This window comes from Plasmodium coatneyi, chromosome 4 (assembly GCF_001680005.1).
Source record: "Plasmodium coatneyi strain Hackeri chromosome 4, complete sequence".
Taxonomy (NCBI): domain Eukaryota; phylum Apicomplexa; class Aconoidasida; order Haemosporida; family Plasmodiidae; genus Plasmodium; species Plasmodium coatneyi.
Window position 1 is genome coordinate 1823779 of NC_033559.1, and position 15593 is coordinate 1839371.

Here is a 15593-nt window from a genome sequence, read left to right on the forward strand (position 1 = left end):
TACTAATTGTTAAAAATGGTTTCTATATTATGACTAATTTGCAAAGTATGAAAGATTGAAATTTTAAAAATACCTTTTCCGTTTGGGAATCCATAATTATGTATATTTTACTATCTTGAAAATATACCTACGTGTGTGAAGCCCAATTTAAGAGTCTTTTTACTATATATGATGAGAAAAGATGAGATATAAAAAAAAGAAAAAAACTTATCTGCTGATATAAACTAGCAATTTTGATAACTCACAGAAAAAAAGAAAATTCCTATAATCTATCTATAGAATTATATATCTGTATCTATATGTGCATATGAGTATATAGGTATGTGTGCATATATGTACACAGGTACTTATGTATATATGGGAGTACCCTCCATCATAGTTACATATGGAAAATAAGATTAGAGAAAACAATTTTTAAACAGAAAAAAAAAAAAACATGCTTGCCATTTTGCCGAAAATTTCTATGCTAGTCTTTTTGCCATTAGCATGTCAGTACGATAACGGCTTGGTATGTATTATATGTATAATAACATTTCAACATGCTCATTATATTTGTTCTAAGGATGCATACAATTCTAGGTATCGATGTGACATTAGGACATTTTCTTTCACTAAACAATCATGCATTCGTTATAATTTTTTTTTTTAGAGTTCATGTAGTGTAAACCTAGAAACGAGGAACGCTACTGCTGCGACATCCCAAGTGAGAACTAGTAGACTCTTATTAGCAGAAATCGGCACGGAACATGAATCCTCATGTGACTCAGAATCGGACCTGTGTAAAAGTGAAGAGCGAAAATCAGAAAGTCCAAGTGATGTTGAAACTGTGTATGAAGAGTCCCCGCCAAATGATGTGAAGGAAGAAACATCATTACAGGATGGACAAAATTTAAGCTATTCCGTCGACAAGGATATATTAGAAAAAACTGAGAACACAGGAATATCAAATTGTGTAGCTTTTAAAAAAAAAATAAAAGAAATTGAGGAACAGCTTAATCTTTCTAAGCAAAAAGTAGAGAATATCAAAATGATTAATATAGGAGATCATACAAAGAAATTTGGAGAAACTGTCGAAAATATAAAATCAATGAAGGAGAAAGCGCTGAAAGCAGAAATGACCAATATGGCGGAATATAAAAAGAGGTTAGATGAAGCACTTGCAAAAATGAATATGATGAAGGAGAAATTAAAGGAACAGAAGATAATCAACCCAGAAGTACATAAAATGGTGGAGCATCAAAAGGTTTTAAGAGAAATTGGAGATTTTATCAAAACAAAATACAACGCTGATGTGAACTCCGCCTTAGACAGTATGAAACGCATTAGGGAAAGGAAGGTAGTCGTACCTAACCCTGTAGGAATGTTGGATTCTCAAATAGAAAAAAAATTATTTGAAACGTGCAGTTACATAGATGAATGTGAATACAATCCAAATATTAGCAAAAATCAATATAGACTGCTGAAAATTAAGAAATATGGTGCCATACTTGCCTTACCCTTTGTAATCGCATTATCCTCACTGGGACTTTACGCGGAGGAAAGTTTGCATTCTGTGATCTTTGGATTTGCCGCCTTGAGCTTTATAATATTTTTTTACATCCTTGTAAAGATTTTGAAATATGATCTGAGATCCCACGGTATACATAATCCTCATTTCATGGATTACGTGAGAAGCTTTAAAAGATGCATAAAATGAATTGTTAGTTGGTTTTTCCACGTCTATAATTAATTTTGAGCCCTTGATTTTTACCGGTAGTAGCTAGCTATTTCTGAAAATTTGGGGAAATTTTCCTTGTTTTAATTTGTTTCAAATTTGAATGCTCAAAATTTTTTTTTTTCTTAATAGCATTTAAATGATATTTTCGTTGTATTTGATACTGGAAAATGATATCTTCTTACGTATGATTCTTTTTTTTTTTTGGATCCCAATAATGTTTTGATGATTTTACACGTGTAGCATCTCCAGTGTTTACTTAGGGCCTCCCCACAAATTGCGTAATTTGCAGGCACATGTGGACATATATACATATGAGCACTTGTAAAATATACTTTCCTGCGAAATGGAAGTTGCTACAACGGCGTGGAATCATTTGGTGATGTATGTTTGTCGTCACCAAATGTGTTCATTTACTTTTTTTGTTTTTTACTGTTTTAAGGTTAATTAAGAGTATTTCTTATTTTTACTTAAAGGAAACTAACTTTTTGCATTTTTTTTAATATTTAAAAACTGATATTTTAGCTTTTATAAAAAAGCGGGGTTAGAAAAATTGAGAAACGGTGCTCATAAGAAGGAACATAAGAATGAAATTATTCCAAGTGTGTTTTCAGTTGTTTTGCATTTTTTTTTTTTTTTTCTTAATATGGTTCACGTGTGGTGTTGCTTAATTAGACAAATTTTATTTTCCTTTTGCGCACATATGTTTCCAAGTAAATGTCATTTTTTTTTTCAACGCTTTTTCTATTCACATTATGGGGAATCTACTATTTCATTCGTCGCCACTTACTAGCTTGAACTTTTTTGCTGGCCCGTTCCATTTGCTCACTTTCTTTTAAGTAGAGTTGGAAAAATAAAATTAGCAGATAAAACAGTGATACAGAAGATGAAAATGATAAAATATTTATGAGCATATTTCAACGGAGAGAATTTTCGGCATGTAATCATTTCAAAAAGGAAGATTTTTATATTGAAAAAAATTCTTCAGCACATTGAATTACGTGGATTATTGTATTGATGATGAAGCTATTGATGATAAGACTTTAGTAAAAATAAGATTTAAGATTGACGGGTTAATGTTGGCTACACACCTCGCATTGCTTGTTATTTTATTTGGGGGGTTTATAAAAATAGAAGCCTTATTTTCTGTCCTTATGGTTCTTGCTTTCTTAGATGGTATATTACTTTTGTTCATTATAATTAAGATTTTAGAATATATAAAGCGTTTCTTAGAAAGAAGGGAAAACTAATCTTTAACGATAATGTGGACACATTTAAAAGTTACTTTGAGTAACCTGTGAAAGATTCAAGGGAGCTTAATCATATCCAACAATAATACGCCCGTGCGTGTGCATATATATATTTACACAAATACGTAAACATTATTATACACCTTGTTTTGTTAAGGTAATTATACGCATATTGCGTAGTGCACATTTTTTTGTGTTTTTTCTTTTGTAATATTCTTTATTTTAATCGATTATTTGGAAGCTTGTTTATCAGATTTGTTATTCATATTTTTATTAATTATAAACACGATTTGTTTCCTATTTCGTGAGACGAAAACTATTTTTTTTTTTTTTTTACGAAATGGGAAAACTCAACAGATAATACTGCCTTGCGACCGTTTGAAAAATGCTAAACGATGAGAAAAGGTTTATGAAGAGGCTTTTATTTTATTTATTTTATTTTTTCTTAAAAATAAAGGGGATCATTTTAAATATATTAATTTGTTTTTCTCATTTTATGCCTATTAATTTTATCTAAGAAAAATATGCACTTGTGAGAAACGAACACAAAATTTTTTGCAGATTAAATTGCGCCGTTGCACATATAAATATGGAAATGAAGATAAATATAAATTTGTTTTGAATGCTATTTTTCCCGTACCGACTGTTGCATATTAGCCCATAAATTATATCTTTTCTTTTTTCCCTTGAATGTTATTATATTTTTATGCTATTAAAAATGATCTAATTTATGAAATTTTTTTTTGACATTTAATCAGAAAAATTACAAAGCTAGGCATTTCGCAAATTATGCTGATATTGATTTAGCATACCTAAAAAGATATTTTCCTGTTGCATGCTATATTTTTTTTTTTTTGGTAAAATTGTTGTTTCATTTGGGGAAATTTTTGCGAAAATTTTATTATTGCACTGTCATGAATTTATTCCGTCCTGAGTAAACTTTAATTCAGAACCTTTTCTTTTCCTTAAAATCTTGAGCTTAAAAGACGAATTTATATTTATATGTTGGAGGAATAAGAAAAAATTGGGGTGTTCTGAATTTACGAAATTTTGAATTTGGGAGTAATTAATACATGATGAAAATATATGTATTTATTCTATGAAAAAATAGAAAAAAAGCATTCCAAATTATTAGGTGAAAATTCTAATATTAAAAAATAATGAGGCAAAAAAGGGAAGAAACAATTCCGTCAAAATTTTTTTAAATACAAAATAATGTTGTTTTTTTTACACCCGCTGGGGTTTTGGAAATTTTTTTTTTTTTAATATAGGTTTCATTTTTTTAAAAAATAATACAGGACTTAGTTATACTAACCTAGTTTTTTTAGAATAAAAATTAGATAACGAATTTAAGAAAAATTTACTATTTTTTCCCGTTTATGTTTCTTATTATAATGGTATAATTAATGGTATTTATTTGTTTATTTATAAAAACTAATGTTGTAAACATGTGCGACATTGTGATTTTTAATGTTTAGTAATAAAATTTCTATGAATTCTGTTAAACCCCAATTTTGTCATTTGTTTAAGTACGTTTTAACTAAATTTAATATGTTAATAGTATGAACCTTTTTTTTTTTCGAATAACTAGAAAAAGAAAAGCTTTAATCGTTATTCTGCATAATGGTTGTTATATATGTGAACATATATATTTTTTTTTATTTATAAACCCATTTGTATATACTTCATTCGAGGGGAAAAGTTATCTTGTTCTAAAAGGACTTGTACAAATGTTTCAGTAGTACATTTTTGACTAATGCCCGTCTATTTTGTTACCCCATTACGAATTATGCGATAAACATACATGTATACGTATATATATAGGCATATATGTGTACCAGGATGTACGAATAATTCACAGATTTATTTTACCTTTTTAATACAAAATAAAAAATAATGAAAAGGGAATAACGTAATTGTAGCGTTTACATTATATGGTTGATAATTTAAAAATTATTTTAACATACTGTGTCCGTTGATAATATGATTACGTTAAAGGACTACCTGAAGAAAGAAATAAGTAGTTGCTTCCTTTTTAAAAAGACTCTTATACTTTCTCTTTTGCTTTGGATATGTCAGTATTGGAACAATGAGGTATAGATAACATTCCTGTTTATTTTAACTCCCTCCTGGATGTTCTTTTTAAAAATAAAATTTTTTATACATTTGCAAGATTGTGCACTCTTTTTCATAACGATCCTTTTTTGCATGAAACTTTACTTAGGGAACAATTAGTAAAACATTACATACGGGGCATAGCATAGACACTACTCTGGATCTAAGGCATAATCGATTATTAGGCAGGCACGAACTCATTACTAAAGTAGATGAGGAAGGTTTAAAAGAACAGCTGGGATATAATACACGGAGAAAAAGTGTTCTTCTAAAAGGTGAAAATCAGTTAGACAAGGAAGCAGCAGAACGGGGCAAGGTAAAAAGTGGGAATTCATCAAAGAGTGAAGATGAAAAATGTTTGAATTTAAAATTTGGACATGAATCAAAAAAGGAAAAAGGAAAAAACGGTAACCTAAAAATTAAAAGTGAATTAAAAAATGGAAATAAAATAAAGAACGAAGAAAAGGAAAAAAAACAGGGTCAGAAAGGCGAGAATGTAATAACTGTAGAAGTGGGGGAAACAAGTGATGACCGGAGAAGCGAAAATGAATTGACTGAAGCAGATGCAAAGGCGGAAGTGGGGACAACAAGTGACGACCAGAGAAGCGAAAATGAATTGACTGAAGCAGATGCAAAAGCGGAATTGGGGGCAGAAAGTGATGACCAGAGAAGTGATAATAAAAATATATCTACAGAAAAAGTGGAAGTAGAAGGGGATGAGCAGACAGGTAAGGATAAATTAGTTTACGAAGTTGAAGAAGTAAATGTTGATGAAGAATGTGAAAATAAAGAGCCAAAAAAAAGAGCTATAAATGTTGAGGTTTTTTTAGAGAAAAAAGAAGAAAAAAAAGGAAAAGTAAATATAGAGCTTATACTACAGAAAGCTCTGGAAGATAAGGATGAGTTGATTAACAATGACGATGACTCTAAACGAAAAGAAAGTATAGAAAACATTGCTGCAGAAGGAGATGATGATAAATTAGGGAATTTAGACTCCATTACTCCAGATGTTATTGATGACAGGCAACTTGAGGAAGATGAAATAGATGATAAAAAGCTTAAGTCAAAATTAAGGAGGAAAAAAATAAAAAAAAAAATAATCTTTGTTTTGAAAAAATTTGGAAAGATATTGAGATATATAAATATTATAGGTCTGATAATAGAGAAAATTAATAAAAGAATAGATAAATATGTTGAGAAACTAATGTTCAAGGCGTATGGTATGGTAGACGAATATAAGAAGGATCCAAGCATTAGTAAAAGGGAATATCAGCTGATAAATTTTGCATACAAAGCTTTCTTCTTCATAATACCCATTATGATTATTGCAATAGGAATAGTTATTTCGCAGGTGTCTAATGCACCTACATTTGTCACTGGTTTTATAATCATGATGGGTATTTCATTTTTTATAGGAAATATAAAGAGATCGATAAGATATCAATTTAAAAGAAAAGGAATTGAAAATCCCGGTTTTTTGGATTATCTAGATCTCTTGGAAAAGTTTTTAATGAAATTTGAAAAAGAGGAGGAACATCCCGAAGGGGATATTGCAGATGGGGAAAATGCAGAAGGGGAAAATACAGATGGGGAAAATACAGATGGGGAAAATACAGATGGGGAAAATACAGATGGGGAGGAGGAGCTCCCCCAAATCAAAAATCTGAGTGATCTTATAGCTCTTATCATGGAATCTCGTAATTCTTAATTGTTATGAGGTAGAAAATATGTACACAACGAATTTCCTACAATACAGCAAAAATATATATATGCTTAATCTTAATACGAATTATGCTTGTGTCCTTCCACATTACAAATTGGAAGTACATTTTTTATAATTTAATGTTTTGTTTAAAAATATATAAATATTTTTATATTTTTTTTTTTTTTTTTTTTTGGTCATATTCAAATTGTTAAACTGTTATTGTACAGCAAATGCAAGAAATGCATAACTTTACACTGGGATGGTGTGCATATATATCTATATCAATAAAAGTTATATATGGACAGATATGTTGGCTATATATTTACGCATATATTATTATTATTTTGTCAAACAGATTAATGAATACACTTTTATTAATTATTGAATTAATTTATATCTTTACCTTTCCAGCATATTTATAATTTTTTTAATTGTTTTAGTAAGAAATGAACATTGGACAATTAAAAAATTCTCGTATGCTTTTACAGTAAAATATGGACAAGATGTCCTGTCTCGTTTTGCAAAACGAATTCGATGAAATATGATACATATATATGTATAATTTTAATTATTTAATGAGAAAATTTAATGCATATTTTTTAATATGGCTACTGGAGAAAATACATTATTGATGGTGATTACGTTAAAAATCTGAGTGACATTCGTAAGTGGAACATCCTTAAAAAATACTGTCATCATTATGTAGTCAATTTTTACCCTTTAATGAGTTAATTACACTATATTACTATTTGGGTTATACTCATATATTGTCAAATGATATTTACTATATTGTGTGCGCACCGAACATTGTAGTGATGATGTACATTCTAGAAAATTAACATATATTAAGATAAATATACGTAGCGTGGTCTTATTCTTAGGGCACTATTAAATCAGTAGGTTGGTTACCTACTGTTGAGGAGCTATTAAAGCACAGTAAGTAACATTGCCTCTTTTTATTAGTTTAGCACACAATATAAGTGAATAAAAATGGAAACTTCACTATGTATAGTAATATTAATTAAGTAGCAAAAGAAATTTGTAAATTTTTGCAGCTATTGAGCTATAATTATCTGCATGGTTACATGAAATTTGTTAAGCATGCTCCTGTATAATATGATGGAACATAGGAAAGAGGAAGGTCAGAACTAATACATCTTTTATTTATTCTAGTTTAATGCTTATGAAATTGCGTTACTGCCATGGGAGGCTAATATTTGCACATTGGCTCACATTGTTATCATTTCTATGTATAAAATAATAATTGGAAGTTTAAATATTTGCGATTATAATTCATGTCAACACAGTTATGTGCAGTTGTTTGTCATCGAAGATGGTGCAAACTGTATATGAGATAAGTTTTTTCATAGTAATATTTATTGACTTATTAATACCCTTTTATGATAACTAATGCATAATAGGAGAAGAAAATATTTCCCAATATTAACTCGTATAATATTTAAATTAACCAAATCGTACGCAATTTCTGTTATTGCTTGTATTGTTTAGTAGCATTTTTCAACTATTATTTATACCTTCTGTACTTGGGATTCTGTCTTATGATCCAGGACTGATAAAATTATTTTCCTTTCTTCTACTATTATCCGTTTTAAAATAACTCTTTCACAAATATGGAATAATGGTTGTACACACTGACAACATTCGAATGTTATAATTATGTGTAGATTTATATTTTGGGATAAAATTTATTGAAGCTAAATTTATAGTGGCAGATAATAGCCAAGTTCTATTGGGAAAAAGACGATTGTTCGCAAAGTGTTCCCCTTGTGGATGTATATTTATTCTTATTGTATGTGCATATGTACAGGCGCATGTGTCCTCTTATGCCATTTTAAAATTACTTATTTTTTTCATCATGGAGGAAGAGGATTTTTAAGAATTGTTGTTTTATGGGCAGTCAAATATATGATTGAATTTTTTTAATCTTCTATTCGCTTACGTGCTAACTGTTCAAATGAGTGCTTGGTGGCGAAGAAGGAATTTGCTGTTCGTCCTATAACTCCCCTTGTTCTTACACCAATAATCCTATTTTTGAAGTTAATTTTTCTGACTGTTAACCATTATTTCCCACTGCTTTTCCCTTATCCATTTTTTTATAAAGGACTCTCTCCACTGGTTAAACAAGGCATATTTATTATTTTTCCATTCTGACCAATTAGAGTTCTTTATTTCTTTAATTAGTTTCTCTTTACTATCAGTCCAATGTTCCCATTCTTCATTTTTACTAAATATTTTATCGTCCAAGCTGGACAAATTTTCATCACTTTCTTCTGCGCTGGAAATCTCTCCAATTGTTGTTGCCTGTGTGTAGGAATCTTCCTCATCATTCAACTCCTGAATTAGCCACTCCGCCATTTTTTCGTTACTCCAATTGATCCATTTATTGTCTATTAATTTATTCAAACTCAACTTGTTTCCATAAATCCAATTTTTCCAATCCTTTTCCATTAGCTCATACCATTCCGTGTTGGCCCAATATTCCCAATCAAAATTATCCCATTCTGCGGATTTTTTCAAAATATAATTTTTGTATGTTGAATTCAAGTTTCTGTCATAATGTGTCCACTTTTCATGCATTATTTCTAGCCATTCATCCCATTCTTTGTCTTTTTCTTGCATCCATATGATTTTTTGATTTTCCAAAGAAGAGGTAAAATCCTTCCATTCATTTTCGAGTTTCACCATCCAGTTATTGTTTTGTTCTTCACTCAATGTAACGTTATTCGCCGCACATTCTTGTTCCGATTCGACTGGATTCGTTAAATCCGGAGTGGAGCTAAATTGTTCATATTGAAGGGACTGAAAAGGAGTGAAAACAAATAATATTTAAGAAAATTTATAAATTTTTCCTTTAGCACATATATTTATATTGTTAAAAAAGATTAAAAGGGGAAGTTTATATGCATATGTGCGTTATTTCTGTATTACTGGAGAAATATCGCTTAAAAGGTAAGCAGACGATAGAGCAAACAAAGCAATAGATCTGGAAGAAACCATTTTTTTTTAAATTTATGTGTTATATTTGATGTCATAGATGCTTCTTATTTTTTTCTATTCAATTTTGAGGATAATAAAAATTTGTGATATGTTTGAATATATTTTTTTACATTTCGTGTAACTTAATAATTTAGGGTGCAAAAAAAGAGGAAAAAAGAAGTGATAGCTGTTTCGCTAATGATGGATTTTACAAAATATATTGTAACATAAAAAAGGAACAAAAGAGAAGCAATTGGAAAAAATTAATGAACAATAAAAAATTTAAATATTAAAACAGAATTAAGCAACAAGCAGAATCTGTTAGTACAGGAACCATTTTGTGCCGAGCTTCACTCCCCTTTTGAAAGAACTATTCTATGTATAACTAAAATGCTTTAAAAATTATCTGCAGAGTGTGCGTTAATTACACACTAGATCTATTATATTTATTACGCTAGTGGATATATATTAAGTTATAAATATTTTATTCATACTCTTTTTTTTCTAGGGGGGCGTTAATAGTTACACGGAGTAGATGCAAATTTGATGTAAGTTTTCTCGTTACAATTAGTATAGAAGAAAGATCTTAAAATTATATTACCTTAAATTAAAAACTGTGTCAATTGGGGGTAAAGAATAATTTTCTATGTGTGAGCAAGTGTTAGTACGCAAGAACTTATGGTCCCCGGGAATGGAAGTCATTTTAAAATTGATTTTTTTTTTTTTTTTTTTTAAATCTTCCGTAAACATAACATATTATGGATGAACCTGCATGTTCAGATAAACACATTTCATTTTTTTATAAGTATCAATTTTTTTTAATTAATTCTGATGCGTTAATTTGTTCATTTTTCATTTTATTCATTGAACGTTTTTATTGCTTTGGAAAAAGTGCAGTGTGAAACCTTTTTTAGGATGTAAACAGCAAGGTAAAGGGCAACACTTGGCTAAAATGGCATTGAACATTCATTAGAACAGGACCTGTTTTATGGACCTGTTTACTCGCATGTGGTATTTATAAGCGAAAATATTAATAGATTGCATTGTAAAAAATTACATTTATATTAATGTAGCTTTTATGACAGATGTTCTTAAAGGGGTTTTCATTTTTCTATCGATACAGAAGTTAAAATGTAAGTTCTATTTTTTACAATTCCATTGGTAAGTGTATTGTTGAACCGTTTATGTTACGAAGCATATATTTGTAGCATCTGTGTACTTCGCATAACGTGAACAAAATATAGGGGAAGCAAGAATTCTAAGCAACAATAGAAGAAGGAAAATAAATTAACGCGAAAGGTAAAAAGTGTGAATTTATTTTAAATGTATAATTAAAAAAAATAACTTCAGTTGTTACCTATGATGATGAATAAGTGTGTGTGGATAAAAATAGAACGATTAAATAATTTTTTCTTCTGCCAAACGAAGAAATTATTATGGGTTCCCTTTATTGTGCGCATTATCACGAATAAATTAAATACAGTTTCTGCAATTTATATTCTGAAATATAGTTCATAAAAGGATCTTAAACATTTTACAATTTTTTAATTAGAAATTTGAAATGTTTCAAGTTAAACAGGTTAATTATCTTTCTCCTTGTTATGAAAAAAGTGTTATGATTTTTTTTTTTTTTTATTTAAAATGATTACAAAAAAAAAGAAAAAAAGAAGATTATTATTCAAGAAAAATCTGGCATCTATGATATACAAGGGATGCCTTATTAATATAGACGTACTGTATGAGGAAGTGGGGCGCCTTTTATTTGGGTAACCATTAATTGCGATACATATTAATAATAAGCGAAGGTGTAACGAACATAAGTCCTGTAAATATAAGGTGTTGGGAACATGCCAAACATGAGTACTAAATGATAGGAGTTTTAGCAAGGTGTCGTAAATTGAAAAATTAGGGAAAGGGACACCATAATTATTCATTTTATTATAGACACTAGCAAAAAACGCTTAAAATATAGACTGATATGAATGTGTATTATTTGTTTTAATGGTTCTATTAAACTCGTTAAAGGAGTAAGGATCAAGTTGTTTATATTATGTGGTAAAATAGGAAAATAGTAATATAGCGGGTGCCTTAAAGGGAGTTATTATATGGCAAGATATGCCTTTTGTAATTTCATGGAGTTCATATAATAGTACGATATAAGTAAAATTATAAAAACCTGAAAATGCTGTTATAATAAATATGACTGTAAAAATAGAGCTATAGTAATACATTTAAATGAAAAAATCTCCACAAATATCAGCAAAATTTGATAGTTTAATTATAACGGAACACTTCTTTTTTATCACATTATTATAGACAGAAAAAAAAAAAAAAATAGGAAATAAGCACGGGCTATATTTACGTTAGAAAAACAAAATGAGCAAGATATAATAATACGATTTTTCTTTAAATAAGGAGAAAGTTGAAAAATTATTTAAGAATAGCACATGTATGAGAGAAGTGAAGTATAATAATTGTAATTTGGGAAAAGTAACAAAATGAAAGTATATGTATACTTCACTTCAGGCGTTGGGAGAGTGGTATTCGCACACTTGTTATAAAATGCTTTTAAGTAACTGTGCCTATTGTATCAATATATATATATGGCATAGTAGAACATTGTTCATCGGAAGACGGTTGAGTAATTTGTATAAATATATTTCGTGTTGATTAATAATTGGACTTGTTTAGAAGAGCAACAGAAATATCTTGTATATATGTGCATAATAGATCCTGATTTAATGGCGTTATACTTAATGTCTAATTTTTTTCTTTTTTTAGCGTATACATGAACAAAATAAAAGGAAAATAAACGATATTGTAATGCCCGAAGGATATATTTTTGTGCATATTATATAAAGAATAAGCCTGAATAAATATTTCTGTAGGGTGTGTATATAATATACAGTCTGCACAATTTTAATAAGAAAATAGCTGTATATTTGCTGAAATATAAATTAAATTGAAGAACAAATTCTAATTGTCAGAATACCCTAAGTTACAGAAACATTGTCTTAATATGTTTAAATAAGTATACACATATGAATGTACAAATAATATAGGGAACAATTACAAGTATAACATATTATGATTTATACACATATATTTTCCTGTAATACGTGACAGGGACAAACTAACATATATTGTTAAAAATATATTACATTAAAATGTAAAAAAAGAGAAAAAAAATATATGTTTGTGTAAAGAATCAAGGAAGAATTGTGTATGGGCAATTTCAGAATACATAAATTTAAAAAGAATTAGTACACGTCGTTATGTCCGAAGCATATATGTACGCATTTCTTGTTTTCTATGTACTATTTAAATGCCTCCTTATATATTTATAAGTAACTTTCACAGTTATGGAACTATGAAACACGTTTCATTTTACATCTTTCTTATCACAGAATTATTCTTTAATTTCCAGAGTTGTATGAAATATATTAAGGTTTTAAAATATTTTTTCATTGTTCTCATAGAAGATTCAATTTTTTACGTTTTTTTTTCTTTTTCTGTGTATTATTTGTTTATGAACATATATTATTGTTTTCCTTCTTTATTCCAAGCATTCCACTGTTCCTCACGTATCAAATTATTGAGAAAAGATTCCTTCCATTGATTAAAAATTTTATTTTTCTCATCTTTCCATAATATCCAACTTATGCATTTAATATTTTCAATTATTTTCTCTTTATTTTGTACCCAATGAAACCATTCTAGACTTTGTTTGTGCACTCTTTGTTTCCATTTAAGCCACCCTCCTGTGTTTTGTACCTTCGAAGGCTTGTTCCATTCTATATATTCCTTCCTTAACCAGTATATGTTTTCGTCATGTTTCCAATCGCTCTTGAGCCATGTCAAGATTTGATAGCTCCTCCAGTGGACCCATGTACCCTCTATCAAATTGTAAAGGTGTGATTCCATTTTATTAATCCAGTCTTGCCAGTCGTTATCAATGAATCCTTTAAGTTCGGTATTAACCCAATTTTCCCAATCGGCTTTATTCCATGTTAATGATTTTTCTAGGATATAAGATTTATGCGGTTCATCTATATTTTCAATAAAATGCGTCCATTTATGTTGCATGTTTTTCATCCATTCCTTCCAGTCCTTTGTTATATTCTGGATCCACTTGTTCTTTTCTTCTATTAATGATAAATTAAACTGTTTCCAATTATCTTCTAATTTGAATTTCCACTTATTCCACTCGTTTTCTTTCCACTCATCTGTTTTTTCTATTTCTGCTGATTCCATATTTAATATGTTGTGAGGACAATCCTTAACGCTGTTGTTTTCATTTTGCAGGCACTACGAAAATTGTGAAATGTGTTATTGAAAAATTTTTTTTTTTTTTATATTAATATATAATTTTTAAGAGGTGCTTAGAAGTTGTGAACATATATGTGTGTATACATATATATACCATGTTTCTATCTTACTGTAGGAATGATACTTAAAATTAAGGTAGAGGTTAATTTAAATAAGGCAACTGATCTGAAAGATACCATTTTATATTTCTATATAATTATTTTATAACGCATAAAGTTCTTTAATCATGTTGTTAAATTTTGGTACGCAATATTTTTGCACACAGACGAGTATATTTATATTTGGCTATATATATTTGCTCATTTTATTAAGCACATCGGTATACATGCATATATATATAAACATGTTAAGAAGCGGTTTTATAGAATAATAAGCGAAAGAAAAAAGTAGAAAGAAAAAAATATAACCGAGATATTTTTAATTTGCTGTCAGTATAAAGAATTTGCGGGAAAGGCTAAAATGTGACTAAGAGGCAAATCTAAATTTTGAGTGTGAAGAACGCGGTGTTAAAGGGTTCTATATTTAATTATAGAATAAATCAGTGTGCTAAGATGAGAATTAAGCGCTATACATAAAATTAGTATATATATTTGCACATAAAAATTGTTTTATCCTTTGCTATCATATATATATAAACTAATTTATAAGCAGGGCCATAATCAATTTGTATATATAATTACATTTTTGTGTTAATGGTTAAAACAAATAACGTCATTCTTACTGAATAATTATAATTTTATTAAAAAAACAGGCAAGCAGAACAAATCGAAAAAAAGTAATTTCAAGTATTAAGAGGACAATTTAATTACTTCAAAATTTAATAATGGAATCTCAAATAACAATTCTTAAAAGTTAGAGAACATCTGCACTAATATTTTTAATAATCATTTATTTTTTACTGCAGAGCTAGATAGGTAAAAAAAAGGGAAAAATTTTTCTACCACCATTGTTTTAAATCATTCAATATAGAATCATTCTAATTTTTATAAATATATTATTTTTAATAGATAAAATTTTATCCTTAATTATTTTATGTGTACTCCTTTTTTTTTTTTTTTTTTGTGTGTTTTAAATTAATAGAATTTTTCTATTTAAAAAGTATATATATGAAAGATAAATGAATTTCATGTGTTGCAAAGAGAAAATGAAAAACAATAATTAAGTAACGTAGTAGTAGTAATTCGTTCGAATAAACAGGTGAAGTTTGAACGATCCCTTGAATGGTTAAATATATTTTTTACGTGGAATTAATATTTATAGCACAACCAGAGTGTTTAACAAATAGAAGTATTTTTACATTTATATTAATAGTGTACTTTTAAGAGCAAATGTAAGTGAAAGCCTTTACTTTTTATTTGTTCAGAAGTAACAAATTTCAGTTCGTTTTCATATTTCATTCGCGAATTATATAATTTACAAAAATTGTAAATACTAGTATGAGCGAATGTGTTATTGCGGGAAAGAATGGTATATTAGCTCCTCA

General features: G+C 28.6%; 2 protein-coding genes across 2 annotated transcripts; one reads left to right on the forward strand and one right to left on the reverse strand.

Moving 5' to 3' along the window:
- Positions 1-436: 436 nt before the first annotated feature.
- PCOAH_00009810 (Uncharacterized protein) lies at positions 437-6787 on the forward strand (the record flags this gene model as incomplete). The annotated part of the gene is made up of 3 exons (XM_020057790.1): positions 437-508; positions 650-1666; positions 5189-6787. 3 exons carry the CDS (start codon positions 437-439, stop codon positions 6785-6787), a joined length of 2688 nt encoding a protein of 895 aa, XP_019913170.1.
- Positions 6788-8842: 2055 nt separating this feature from the next.
- PCOAH_00009820 (Tryptophan-rich antigen) lies at positions 8843-14516 on the reverse strand (the record flags this gene model as incomplete). Its single annotated transcript, XM_020057791.1, has 4 exons — positions 8843-9604; positions 10839-10892; positions 13556-14089; positions 14221-14516. 4 exons carry the CDS (start codon positions 14287-14289, stop codon positions 8843-8845), a joined length of 1419 nt encoding a protein of 472 aa, XP_019913112.1.
- Positions 14517-15593: the final 1077 nt, after the last annotated feature.